A 14,660-nucleotide genomic window follows, 5' to 3' on the forward strand; every position below is an offset into this window, starting at 1 on the left:
TGAAAAGGGTACTATATGCTACTGTATGGACATGGCAATCTTCTTGTAAAAAATCATACAGTAAAGGTATCAGCTAGTACTTTGAAATTAATAAAAAAAAAAAAAAACTTACTATTCAAAATAACATATAGTAGCATCATTTCTTGTAATACCATGATATTCACTTTTTATGATGTATCCTATTCTTTGACATACCATGGAGTGTAATGTGAATATTAATACTGGCATCATGCAGTGTCACAAAAGAGTTTGGGGTCAGTAAGAGTTTGATTTTGGTGTGTGGGTTCAACAAAAGCCTCCTGTAGAAAAACAATGTGTTTATGTAAGAATAATATTCATATTCAAAATGTAATAATCACTTGAATCTAGCTTGCGCTCACAGTTGTACGCTGAAGCAGCTCCGGGAGCATAATGTATGAGGTCAGTGTTGTGCATGCGCTCGCGAGTCTCATGAAAACCAACGTTTGTTTACAGGATCAGAAGAAGCAAAGTTTCCTTACTTTAGCAAAGAAAAACCAGTCTCCTCTTGGCTTATATCGAAATCCTCATTTTGTACTTCTAATTAGTGTCCTCATACGTCATTCCCCCAGAACTGCTTGGTTTATAACTGTGAGCGCAAGCTAGATTAAAGTGAATATTGCATTTAGAATATGGATATGTTTCTTACAAAAGCGCATTGATTCACTACAGAAGGCCTTTTACCTCCCACCGGAGCCGTGTGAGACACTTTTTCTGTATGGATTTTTATTTCACGTCTTTTGGACTGAAGCAATGTAACACCTGCTGACTGCAACGACAGGGTTTGAAAGACTTATAAATTAATATAACTCTGACTGGATTCATCTGAAAGAAGAAAGTCATATACACCATGCCTCAGGGGTGAGTAAAACACAGCCTAATTTTCATTTTTGGATGAACTAACCCTTTAAACAAGGATGCATTTCAATAAATGCTGCTCTTTTGAACTTTGAAATCTTCAAAGAATCCTGAAAAATGAGTGTTATAAAACATTAGGCAGCAAAAAACTGTAGTTTATACTAATAATAACAACTGTTTCTTGAGCAGAAATCAACAGACACCGAAGACTGGAGTAAAGATGCTGAAAATTCAGAAATGTAATAATAATTCATAATATTACATTTTTATTATTTTAACTGTATTTTTAGAACAAATAAATGCAGCTTGGTGTGTTTCAGGACTGTAGGCTATCATAGCCCCGAGGTATTTTCGACAGAATTTGCAAGCACTTAAGAAGCGAAGTCAAACGAAAGTTCACATCATTGTTTGTAAAAAACGTGGGCGAGCAGATTTGATGAGTGAGGTAATGCATTAATACAGCCACACTCACGTACCGCAAAACAACAACACACAAGTGAGGAAAACCCAGCAAAACAACACGGATCTCTCAGGAGATCTCATCCGGGTGGACATGACACGGTCCTGAAGCTGTGAACATCACACACACACACACACACACACACACTAACAACATGACACCCTAAGAGCGATTATAACACTGAAGCTGTGAACATCACACACACACCCACCCACCCACACACGCACAACACGACAAACTAAGATATTTAATAACACTCGTTAAACATCAAAGCAATTTTGGCACCTTTACTTCAAGGTTTAACGATATGTTCACGACTGCAGCTTTAAAAAAGAGAATCTCTTACCTTTAGTCAAATGTTTGAGTTTAGCAGATGCGCTAAATCCCCGAGTGTGTGTGCTTCGCGCGCCTCCTGTTTCTCTCTCTCTCTTCTGTCGCTCACGTGAAGCTGCTTTTTACCGAGAGGAGGGATGGAGTGAACAGGTGGGAGTGACACACAACTCCTACTTCTCTCTGTCTGTCTCTGGAGAGGGAGATGTTGGGTGTAACGCGTCTGTTTGTCACGGAGCTCCTGATTTCAGCCAGGTTCAGTCCTGAGGCATCGGATCAACACAACTACAGTAACTACAGTCAACAGGAATATGTTTGCAAAGCAAAATCTTAGGGGAGCATGCGTATGTGTGTGCAATATGGTGCATAATTATTGTGTACTAATGTATTGCCATGAGTAGGAGTGTAATTATGTAAATATAAATTAAATATAGGAGGAAATGACAACATCACACACGAAAGGAAAAAATTATTCACATTTTGTGTATTTGGTCTAATAGAATATGCTGACATGCTTTAATGAAAAAAAAAAACTTTTTAGTTTTAGGTCCTCTATGCCCCGCCTCTCTTAAATGCGTCATTCTCTACAAAGTCCCTCCTTCAGACAAGCGCAGTCTGCTCTGATTGGCCAACTGACCCAGTGCATTGTGATTGGACGAACACTGCAAGCACTCCTCGGAAATGCAACACTCCATAATCGCGAGCTTCATCTTTCAAAATAAATACAAAGACACTTGGTTTAACATCAGTTCAAGCGTGAAACAGTAACAGAGTTGGCTTGACAGACAGTGATGAAGCTCGTGTTTGCAGTACACAAGCCACAGAAGGTTAAGACAGCTGCCTCCACTGTGTGAACATCTCTCTCACACACACTCGTACACGGACACACAAACATGTAACGCACAAAAACTCAGCTTTTGAACATGCAATAGCAAATACTTAAACTAATAACAAAACATACTTACAGTAGCTGATTCAGAAGCACCAGATTGTCGTAGTAAAGTCAGAATTACTTCCTCTCCTAAGTTCACGAAACGGTCGTCCATAAAATGCATTAATGTTCTGTTGTAAGTAATCTTAAAGATTCCTAAATGCATCTACTTTCGGAAGGCCAAATAAAGTGCTTTTTTTCTTTGCATGGACATTTGGGCAACATTATGCAAATATTTCCACATAGTGATGTAGACATGTGGGGGCGTGTTTGAATCAACCGCGTGGCAGACTCTTAACTTTGATAAAGAATATCTTTTTAGATTTGAGACTTTAGTCTTTGTAACTTTACAGATCTTCTTTATGCACAAAGAACTTGTAGCACTCCGAAGAGAAAGGAAAAATGGAAATCGCATCATATGACCCCTTTAAGAGTCGATGCAAGGTACAAAGCGTGGATTTTTAAGAATAACATTGACATCGGTGTTTTCTCTAAACAGGCATTTTCCCAGCTTCAACCAACCAATTCAACGGACAGCAGTCACTGTTCCTGACAGTGTGTAATTATGACTCAACACCCTCACATAACACTTCAAACACATTGTGCTTTCAGTCGCTCTTTAATTCGTTCATCTAGAAACCCTGCACTGAAGATGCATCTCTTAATCAAATATTTTCCAGGAACTTGAAAAATTAGCACAATAAGGACATTTACATGAAGAAATACCACAACAGAGAAATGTAAGTGAATACGGCACAAGGGGAAACTTTTGTACCCGTGAGTTAAAGTATTCAGTAACACTTCCCTGTGCAGTTTAGATTCGGAGCCATTCTCACAAATTATTATTGATGATCAGCATCACATGGATCCTGTTTTTCATGGACCAGGAAGCATGAACAAGTGAAATGATTTTTTAATTGAGATAATACTGCCAGGTTCCATCCACACAATTGACTTGTTTTAGTTCACATATTCTGTGTATTTGTCTAATTTTTGCATGTCATTTGCATTTAAAATAGCATAAGGTAGGTGAAATATGTCCGTTGATTTCTTAATGAACCGAAAAAGACAAAAGCAGGAGGAAACGATGATAATATCAACACCACCAACTAAGAATCTACAAATATAACCATATATACACAAGTAGTTTATGTATATGTTGACAAGTATAGGTTGAACCTTGAATAATGTCCCCTTGGTTTGAATTTCATCTTACCAAAATTCTGAAAGCTTGGAAAATTCTGAGTTAAATGGAAGAAAATAAATTAGTTCACCCCAATTATTATTATCAATTTATTTAGGTTTTTATACAATTTCAGAAAATCAAGTCAAGAAATAGATGAGCTTGTTTCCTGACTACATCATCTTGATTACTCGTCAGAGGATCCTCTACAGTGAATGGGTGCCGTCAGAATGAAAGTCCAAACATCTGATAAAACAATAATCAATTAGTAATCCACACCACTCCAGACCTTCAGTTAATGTCTTGTGAAGCGAAAAGCTGTTTGTGTGTTTGTCCATCCATCAGTAAAACATTTTTAACCTTAAACCATTGCTTCCGGCTATATTATTTCCTCAAGTGAAAAAGCCATCACATCTGAATCAGGAGAGAAATATGCACAGATAATGCACTGTTTACAAGCAACAGTCCAAAACAGTTCTAAACAAATACGTTGGTGGATGTTTATGTGAGAGGAAAACAGGAGATGGACTGTATTACTGGCAAAAACCTCATTACAGATTATGGTGATGTTTTTATCCGCTGTTTTGAACCCTAATTCTGACGGCACCCATTCACTGCAGCAGATCCACTGCTGACCAAGTGATGTAATACGAAGGTATTGATGTAATGCGAAATGTGATGTACATTTTGTAAAACATGAATGTGTTGATAGTTATGTGTTCACAACTGAAGTATAAAGATAGGGTTCAGTGTTCAAGCATCAAAGCTGCACTGTAGCTCAAGTTTTAATTAACAGAATTTTCCAACAGAAATTATTTTTATGTGTGTGTGTTTTTGTGTTTTGGACAAGAAAATGCAAATAAATTTCGATTTTAATTATTGTTTCTGCAAGACGCAGCAGACTAATTAATTATTTCACCCTGATTTGGATCATATGATTTGGATCTTGGATTAAAACTGCTGTAAACATTAATATGTTTGTCCATACAGTGGCAGCAGAAGTACAGTTTTGTTTTTCTGTGTCCAGCACAGGAATTAATTAAAAACAGACTTTAGACAAACAACAAAATGGTTTTGATTCTCTCTATCAACGCCTGTCTTATTCTTGCATGTCTTTTTCTCTTCTATTTGAGTATCTATCAAGCCTATTTTTGGTCAATATCGGGATTTGATGATAAAAAAACAAAAACAAAACAACACAAAACAAACACCTAAAAATGCAATTTCTTATTAAATAAACACTTTGTTCTGCAGCCTTAATAAAACTTCCCACATAACTGATGATTTTCTCTTTAAGTGTCTTTCAGGCATGCTGTTTGTCTGGATGGCTCTTGAGTTTGTGAAACTTGACGCTGTCGAGTTTCTCGAAGCGTTTGCCGCAGTGTTCGCACGTGTAGTTGAAAAGTGCCTCAGACGTGTGTTTCCTCATGTGCCAGTTGAGTGACGCTCGCTGTCGACACTGATAGCCACATATCTCACATCTGTAAGAACGGGTTCGAGAAAAACACTTATGAAGTGACATGTATTAAATAGGGCAGATGTGTCCATAAGAGTTGTGGTTGTTTCACTGAACTCACTGTAACGGCGTTTCTCCCGTGTGTGTTCGGCGGTGCACCTCTAAGTGATTCTTGCGTTTAAAAGACTTGCCACACGTTTCACAGATAAAGTCTCGCACGCCTGCGTGAAAGAATAGAAAAATAGGTTTCTCATTACTGATAAATAGAATTAGTTGATAAAAAAAGCAAAAATAAAGCAATGAAAAAAGCAATTTAAAAAACATTTAAATTATTTTTATGTTATAACTTTGACAAAGCATCGTCATTAATGAAAATCTCAAATGAAAGCATTTTTGTAAATGTCTTGAAGCATTTCTGAAAACATTTGTACTAAAGCACATTTAAATTTATAAATTTAAATTTATGCATTTAGCAGACGCTTTTATCCAAAGCGACTTAACAGTGCATTCAGGCTATCAATTTTTACCTATCATGTGTTCCCGGGGAATCGAACCCACAACCTTGCGCTTGATAACGCAATGCTATACCAATTGAGCTACAGGAACACTTTTCATTTCCAAAATTTCCAAAACATTTTCAATATTAAACAAATACAGAAACTACACATTAAATAAATTGTGAATAATTTTTTTGTTTTGGTCAGACAATATATCATAAAAAATTAATTAACTTTGACAGCTGTAAAACTAAAAATACTGAACCTGCACCAATAATAATAATAATAATAATAAAAATTATAATTAATAATAACTGAAACTGATCAATGGAAATTAATAAAATATATAGGCATATAAAAAATGCAACAAAATACTATATTTGAAATTAAATTAAAGTGAAAAGAGAAAAATAAAATGAATTTATGTTAAAAACGATAACATTACACCAGTGATACCAAAGTAGCACTGGCCAAGCAGATGTAATAGCTGATGATGTACCTGAGTGTATGATCATGTGCCGATGAAGATGGTTGGACAGATAAAACTTCTTCCCGCAGCCTGGATGAGGACAGACTTTGGTCCTGCCCTTCCTGTGCACCAGGTTCACATGATTCTGTTCAACATGCATCAGACAAATCTGTTGAATTCATTATTGAACTTACAACCAAAAGCAGACAGTATGATTTTCCAGCTTGTATCTTTAACTGTTTGTGCACTCAGGGACTCTCTTTAGAGATGCACTGCACACACGGGCTCACCTGGAAACTGCTAATGGCCACATACACCTGACTGCAGCCTTCATACGGACAGTGGAACATCTTCAGCATGCCATCCGCCTCGACTACTGGACCCCGCCGGCTCCGCTTAGACCTGACACACACACACACACACACACACCACTGAACTCAGAGCGACTCACAGTCCATACACCTTGCTGTTTTTAGTAAAATAACAATGCACAAAATATGATGATTTGGTGTCCATAAAGATATTGAGAAGCTGTTTTCAGCACTGATAATAAGAACTATTGTTAATAATTGTGCGCCAATAATAACCGAGCAGCAATCAATGTTTTCTGAAGGATCATGTGACACTGAAGACTGGAGTAATGATGCTGAAAAGTCTGGAATAAATTACATTTGAATATATATTCAAATAGAAAACGATTACTTTGAATTGGAATAGCTTTTAACAATATTACAGTTTTTACTCTTTTTTTTTTTTGGATCAAATAAATGCAGTTTTGGTGACCTGATCGGATTTATTTCAGGCATGTTAATTATTTCAAAGGTTTCACCAGTAGCCTCAACTAACAGCAGTTTTTAGGTTAGAGGTCATGACTCATGTATAGACAAATCACTGTAAAATCAGGCATGTGACAATGTAACTATAGCGGTTACAGCATGTAGAAAATTAGCACACTTAGATGTCTCAAGTCTGATGTCAGTATAAATTATTTTTAGTTTTTTTTTTTTTTTTTTTTTTTTACAGTTTTTGAAAGAAGTCACTTCTGCTCACCAGAACTGCATTTATTTGTTCAGTAAAAACTGTAATATTTGATTGTGTAATAGTGACTGTTTTCTATGTGAATATACTGCATTTTAAGATGTTTTCCTGTGATATTTTCAGCAGCATTACTCCAGTCTTCAGTGTCACATGATCCTTCAGAAATCATTCTACTATAATGACTTGTTCCTCAAAAGAAACATGGACACAGTTTTAAGTTATTGTGAATAACTTCACTATTCCAGTTTTTCCGCTTAAGTTACATTTGAAATCTTTTGGATGGAAACGTAGATAGTGACACCAAACATTTTCAATGGTGTTGTATCAGGTGAAAAGAAAATACAAAGACTAGAGGTTTCATGTGTGGCGGGGTCTATAAGTTGACACTGACTGACCTACTGAGAGACTGCTGAAGCTCTCCCGAACAATGCGATTCTTCACCGGGATCCAATAACCGCTTCTCAGCCAGATCTGGAGTCGTTAAACAACAACACAGTGTCTTCAGAACAATCTCTGACAACGAACTCACAAGGAAGTAGCTAGAAGCAGTTAAACGTATCAAAGCACTCATGGTGAAGAGCTGAGACACAGGACAGGTCACTGTACCGGCGCTGTGTCCTGACTGACACATCTGATTATACGACACGTCCCCGATCAGCGTACATGTGACCTCCTCATCATCACCACCACCCACGTTCAGCTGGATGCCTTCAGACGCCAGAGCCTCGTAACTGGGTCCCGTAATTATGATCAGCTATTGGGAAGGATGGAGGAATAAGGGGTTAGGAAATCCAAAGAGGGTAGAGTTCGTCAAAGTCTGGGGTTATAAAGGAAAAATCGGTCAAGAAGGTCATAAAAGTTTTGCAGCAACATGCAGTTGATTTTAATTTGTAAATAAACCACAAATATAAACTACCTAGTAATATAAATAAGTAGTTATTTTACCAAAAAATAGGATGCATGAATATGATATTCAAGGGACAGTCCACCCAAATAGAAAATTCTCTCATCATTTTCCACAGCCCATGATTTCGGGTCTCACTGTTAAGCTCTTAGCTCCTCGTGGGTGCATAGGCCATTGACGAATATCCTCCGTTTCACTCTGTTCATGGCTTTTTGCCCGAGCTCTGCCCAGTAAAGCCCACATTTCTGCCTCTACTCTTCTTCTCAAGCTGTTCCTGGGGCGACCTTGTTTCCTTTTCCCTTGGGGGGGTCCATTTCAGGGCTTGTCTGGTGATGTTTGTGGCAGGCTTTCTTAGGTGTGTCCAATGGGAAAATGGGATTTCTGGTATTTTTTAGAGATGTTCCGATACCCTTTTTCTCTTCCCGATACCGATTCCGATACCTGGGCTCAGGGTATCGGCCGATACCGAGTACTGATCCGATACCTGGGTGTGTATCTGTATATACAGCTGTATATACTACTAGCCCTGTGTAAATTGCTAGAATTCTTTTTATGGTGTGCTTCAGACAGATCCCTCAATAAAACATGAACAAATACATGGTGAACTACTGTATTTATTACAGTATTTTTATTATCTAACATGAATTTGACAGTATTATTTATTTTCATATGCAAAAAAGAACTTGCATATGCATATGCAGCCAAAAATCTAACACCGCAAACTAAAAAAGGTATTTAAGTTTTACAATATAACTGTATAAAAAAACTGCAACAAATAAGTCTAGGAATATAAAAAAAAGATCTATTAATCAGATAATCTCTTTACAACAAAACAAGTAAAAAACAAGCAACCATCTAGGCATAATTATTATTATTATAGAGACGTATTATTATTACTGTAGGCTACAACAGTAGCTTTATATATTGTCAATTTACTCATGTAAACCAAACATTTATTTTAATGGGCTGCCATGAAGATCTTTGAGTGTCTGTGTTTATGATATGACAGTATTCTCAAATGAAACGGTAAATTCTCATGAAGTGACGGTTTATGCGTTCGTGTCCTCATGACACACAGCAGAGACTACAAAACAGCGAGCTCTCGCGCATCTGTGCCAGTCACCCACAGAGATGTAGATTTTGCGGGAGTAATATTTAAATAGTATTTTGCAGTTTAATATTCACAGACACTAGTATATATTCGGCTACTGTCTGGAGCCCTGCGCTTTGACTTACACGGAAGCGACTGAACGCAGCTGCCGGTACTGAATATACTCGAGAGTCTGTAACTACCGGTACTACAGAGACATACTGCTAACCACTGATCTATAATATAGAAGCGGCTTCACTGTCTTTTGGCAGTTTAGAATGTGATGAGTGATCCAGTCATATATAGATAAGGGCTGCTAACGCGTTTTCATTTCTTCTTCGCTGCTCTAAACAGGGGTTGCTTGTGGCAACACAGCACAACTTCCTGTGTTTTCAATGCATTTTGAGCAGCGAAGAAGAACCGTGCAGCGGTTAGGCAAAGCTTGCGGTCATAACTAGGTCTTTTTTAAGAAAATGGTATCGGATCGGTATATGGGTTCATGTACTCGCCGATGCCGATGCCAGAATTTGTTGTGGTATCGGAGATATTTCCGATACTAGTATCGGAATCGGAACAACTCTAGTATTTTTTCCGTATTTTTTGGAGTGGATCTTAATCACTTGTGTTTTTTTTGTATTGGGAGTGAGACTAATTTTATTGCAATTTGTTAAAGTCTGTCTTCTCTTGCATTTGAATTCGGGTCTCACTGACTTCCATAATATGGAGAAAAAAAAATACTATGGACGTCAAAGGGGACCTGAAACATTTTGTTTACTGACATTCTTCAAAATGCCTTCTTTTGTGTTCCACGGAAGGCTGAAAGTCATACAGGTTTGCAATGTTGTGAGGATGAGTAAATGATGACAGAATGTAATTTTTTTAGTGAACTGTCCCTTTAAGACATGGGTGATGCGTTGGTGTCAATATGAAAAGATACAGATATGCAAAAGGATTTATTTGACTGCTTACAGTCAAATGGCGCACACATTCAGACACTGGTTAATGTGTATCTAGAGGGGACTTATTTACATGTCAATACAGACAATGGATATTAGAGTTGGGTCCGAGTCCACCTTTGTCGAGTACGAGTCAAGACCAAGTCCACAAACATCGAGTCCAAGTCCGAGTCCGAGTCCAAAAGGGGCCGAGTTGGACTCAAGTCCGAGTCCTTAAAGGCCGAGTCCGAGTCGAGTCCGCCCGAGTCCAGAAAGTAATTAAATTTAAAATGATTATAAATTGGTATTGTACATTTTTACATTCTATTTATATTTTAACCTTTCAACCCATTAAACCAATGGCAATATAAAAATGTAATAAAAAAAATTCCACTGTTACATCTAGTCATTGCCATTGAACATTTTTATTTTATGTCAACAGAACTAGTTTCCTATCAAAAAAGTTTTCAAAGGTTTTATTGTATTACAAGTGCATGAAAATACAAATGAACCTATTTTATTATTGTATCACACTATATTGTCCTCCAGTTAAAGATGACATTTCAGTTATTTAATGCCTCTCCCCCACATTTGACAAAGGTAAAGTGCAGCCAATGAGGAGATCCTTAATGATGACATTATGAATTTCTTGTTGTCTTGGAGAACTTGCATCATAAAGTTGCATTGCTTGTTTGGTCAGTTCTGGTCTTGCAAATCCTGCAATGCTGAGCTGTGCAGCATCTGTTGGTTGCTGCTGCTGTCTTTGGTACTCGGTTGCATCGGTTTTCGGATCACCAGTACACTGAACCGAAAACCGTTTCTTTCGGAGGCGTCCGATTTGAGAACCGATGAACTGATGATACTGCACATGCGTGTAATTTTTCAAGTATTTTGTTAAACATCGGAAAGTGTGATAAAACTATAATATATATATATATATATATATATATATATATATATATATATATATATATACTTTTTTTTTTAAGATAGGGGCTACATGTTTCTAATCTGTATATTGTAGATTATGTATGGGCCAAAGGGGTTTTCAGGGAAGTTAGACAATAGTTAAGACTCTAAAGACTCCATGTTTAATATGAATAAGGGATGATTTATGAAATATCTGTACTGTATTTATAGTTAATGATGACAGATTCACAAACTGAGTTTGTAGTAAACAGAACATGAACACGAGTAGAGCAGCTGATGATACTGAACTGCAGCATGTGCCGGTGTCCTGACATTTTATCCTACCCTGTCAGATTTTCCTACCCCGGTTTTGAGCGATTCTCGTTCTCGAGTCAAGAACCCGTTGTATCCGTTTTCAGATCATCAGTACACTGAACCGAAAACCGTTTCTTTCGGACGCGTCCGATTCGAGAACCGAGGAGCTGATGATACTGCGCATTCGTGATTCAGCATGAAGCCGAATGACTCACAGCGCGTCTGAACCGAACTGATTCTTTTGGTGATTGATTCTGAACTGATCCTGTGCTAATGTAATGAGTGCGGGTAAACCGAGGGCTTGAATGAAGGGCAATCTGACGAAACGTAAGTTCATTTAATAACAAATACATCGCAATGGATTATGTATCCGGTGAACTGTTTTTTTTTTTCAACCGGTTTATTGAATCAAACCGTCCGAAAGAACCGGTTCGCGGAAAAGAATCGAACTTCCCATCACTAATCCACACTGATATCCAGTGAGTGGTGCGTGTGTTTCGTCTGCAAGCATGAGACTTCTGCCTGCCGGTGTGGTGCAGTAAAGTGACAGAAGGGGAGACATTCATTAATTTATCATTTCAATTTTATGCTGGTTTTATTGTTACACATGACGCGGACTCGACTGTACTCGGAATATTTTCCGAGTCCAAAATGTTCAAGTCCGTGTCAAGTCCGAGTACAAATTCACCCGAGTGCGTGACAAGTCCGAGTTCATTCAAAATTGGACTCGAGTCCGGACTCGAGTCCGAGTCCAAGTTCGAGTACCCCAACTCTAATGGATATCAAAGCAGACAAGGAAGCATCAAGGAATTTGTGTGCCTTAACGGGATACTCCTCCCCAAAATGACAATGTTGTCATTAATCATGCTGTTCATAAATGAGCAGTTTCATACTGTTTACTGCCTACTGCTATTATGTGAAACAAAACAAAATATACAAATATACATATAAATATACATTATTAACTATGGTATGCAAGCCCAGTTAAAGTAAAAGTTTAAATTTTTTATTTAAATAATATGTAAATGAATGGTCCTATAAAAAACTTAGTAAATTTCTGCTTTAATAATTAATTAATATATACACACACATAACATTTCTGGTAATATTTTTTAATAATAAGTTTATATTTTGTATTTACAATTGAATTAATGTTTTAGTAATTTTGTTGGATGTTGTCTTTTTTTAGCTTTTTTTTTTTTTACATTAAGCAGTTTTTATACATGTTTTTATTCTATTTAGTTTATTTACTTTTGTTATTTCAAAAAGCTATGTAAAACTAAAATGATAAATGTGTCTGTTTCCCAACTAGATGAAACTATTTTTTTTATACTTTATGGTATCTTATGAATAATTTTAAACTACTTTTTAGTCATTTGTGATGAAGGGTTTTTTTTACGGCATAATTTTATTTGAGGGCATATTTCGTTTTATTTGAAATGATTTGAAGTCATCTAGTGTTGCTAGTGGGTCTCCTCTGTTTGCGTTGACCTACCTGAGATCCTCCCAGTGTGGAGCGCTGGTCCTGCAGCTCACATCCGCCCATCACCGTCTGCAGGTCCTGACTCTCAAACAGCTGGCTCTGTGCTGGGGCGGTTGTTAACGACGGGACGTCTTCTCTGGAACAACTGGCTCCATCCTGCCTCTCCTGTCTGTCCGTCAAGGGCTCTGTGACAAGCACGCATCCGTAACTCTCCATCAAGCCGCCTCCACTGTCCACCTTCTCTGAAGTTCTGGAAGCGTCCGTCTGCTCCCCGACTGGGTCGCTCTGTCTCGCCGCTTCCGGACTCGAGGCTTCTCGGTCCATGAGCGCCTCCATCTCCCACTCGGCCTGGCTGCTCAGACAGCGCTCTGAGGCGGGAGGACTGCTGTGGGCCACAGGGGACCCCGGGAGATCACCGAGGGATGTGCATGTCATCTGGTGATCCACATGACGATCATCGTCTTCCACGTCACTGATGGCGACTGTAAGATTAAAAAGAGATTTGATTCAGCATTAAACTAGAAAATAACAACAATAATAATAGTATAAAAATATAAGATTTTCATACCCTGCAGCTGCCCGTGGTTTTGCAGCTTCCTGCTTTTGATGTGGATACTCTCATTGACAGAAGCTTTCTTCCCTGAAGGCCTGTCCTCCTCATCTTTCTCCAGAACACCGTCCTCCTCGTCTGACTCGGACTCTCCTCCTGCAGGCCAGGGCAGGTTCTGCACAAACGAATGCCCCGCCACACACTGCCACAGCACAGATGTAGACAGACCCACAGTGGGCTCCACGGCCCGCAGCTCAGGCTCGTGCTGACACGACTGACCGTGACCTTGATACCAGCTCACCACAGTCTGCAGGCTGGTGCCAGACACCTTCTTCCCTGAGAAATAAATAAAGACGAGGAAGCAGATGATACACTACACTTTGAAAACCAATTGGGTTACATTTAGTACATATAAATATTCCTCACCTTTCCTGTGACTGCTGCATTGTTCAGGAAGGGTTTTTCTCCTAACCATCACAACACAAGAGACATGTTACACCATTCATGTTCAAAAGAAAAGATACATGAAGCTGAATAGTGAGCACAGCTGTCTCGGGTTCCCCTTTCATTGTACGTTATTGAAAACAGCTTGAGCTTTCTGCCTAAAGTCTGTTTTTGTGTTCTACAGAAGAGATCAGATTATAGTATGATAGCAGGTAGAGTAGCTATTGTATATAACTGCTTGGTACTTCATACATGTAAACAAACAAAAACAATTACGCTATAAAGTAGAGCCTAATAAATAGCAGCAGCATCAGCTTACCAAAGAACACTTGCAAGATCTAAAAGAAAACGAAGTTTGTTGTGCATGCATTCATTGCAATGATGCCACATTCAACCAACTTAACTGCACAGTGATTTTAAGAGGGATGCATGATCATAATATGGCGTTGATGAACTCTCAATACGTACTTGCCGTATTTCTGCTGGTATTTCTCTCCATATGCAGAGTCGAGCAGGATCAGGTACTCGGCGAGCCCCGCGTCGCTCAGGCTCGTGCGCGCGCGCAGCTCGCTCCACACCCGATGCGCTTCTCCCAGATAAACGCGCCGCACATCGTACTTCTTCCGCGACTCGAGCCGCCGCTGAGCCCGGTCCGCGTCGGTCAGCCTCGGGCGACCCCTGCAGCGGCGTAAGATGGCTTTGATTTGCTCTCCGGTGGCTTTGGGGTCTGTGTTTACCGCCGCCATCTTTCGTATCAGCTGTTGAGTTGTTATGTTTTGTCTTAAAGGGA

The 14,660-nt window shown here is 38.6% G+C and overlaps 2 protein-coding genes across 2 annotated transcripts in view; both read right to left on the bottom strand.

The window, feature by feature from the left end:
* LOC127951834 (tetraspanin-1) overlaps nucleotides 1–1,960 on the bottom strand; it is a 9,400-nt gene extending 7,440 nt beyond the window's left edge. The window contains exon 1 of the mRNA XM_052549878.1: nucleotides 1,683–1,960. The gene's annotated coding sequence lies outside the window, so the exon portion shown is untranslated. The remainder of the gene's footprint in view (nucleotides 1–1,682) is intronic.
* A 1,747-nt stretch (nucleotides 1,961–3,707) lies between these two features.
* Nucleotides 3,708–14,616, bottom strand: znf653 (zinc finger protein 653). The gene is made up of 10 exons (XM_052551649.1): nucleotides 14,339–14,616; nucleotides 13,853–13,893; nucleotides 13,445–13,762; nucleotides 12,889–13,358; nucleotides 7,847–7,994; nucleotides 7,636–7,711; nucleotides 6,493–6,604; nucleotides 6,233–6,347; nucleotides 5,358–5,457; nucleotides 3,708–5,261 (listed from the first exon to the last, which is right to left on the bottom strand). The coding sequence occupies exons 1-10, from the start codon at nucleotides 14,614–14,616 to the stop codon at nucleotides 5,084–5,086; spliced, it is 1,836 nt and encodes a 611-aa protein (XP_052407609.1). The 3' UTR covers nucleotides 3,708–5,083.
* Between the last annotated feature and the right edge of the window lie 44 nt (nucleotides 14,617–14,660).

This window comes from Carassius gibelio, chromosome B3 (genome assembly GCF_023724105.1).
Source record: "Carassius gibelio isolate Cgi1373 ecotype wild population from Czech Republic chromosome B3, carGib1.2-hapl.c, whole genome shotgun sequence".
Lineage (NCBI taxonomy): Eukaryota > Metazoa > Chordata > Actinopteri > Cypriniformes > Cyprinidae > Carassius > Carassius gibelio.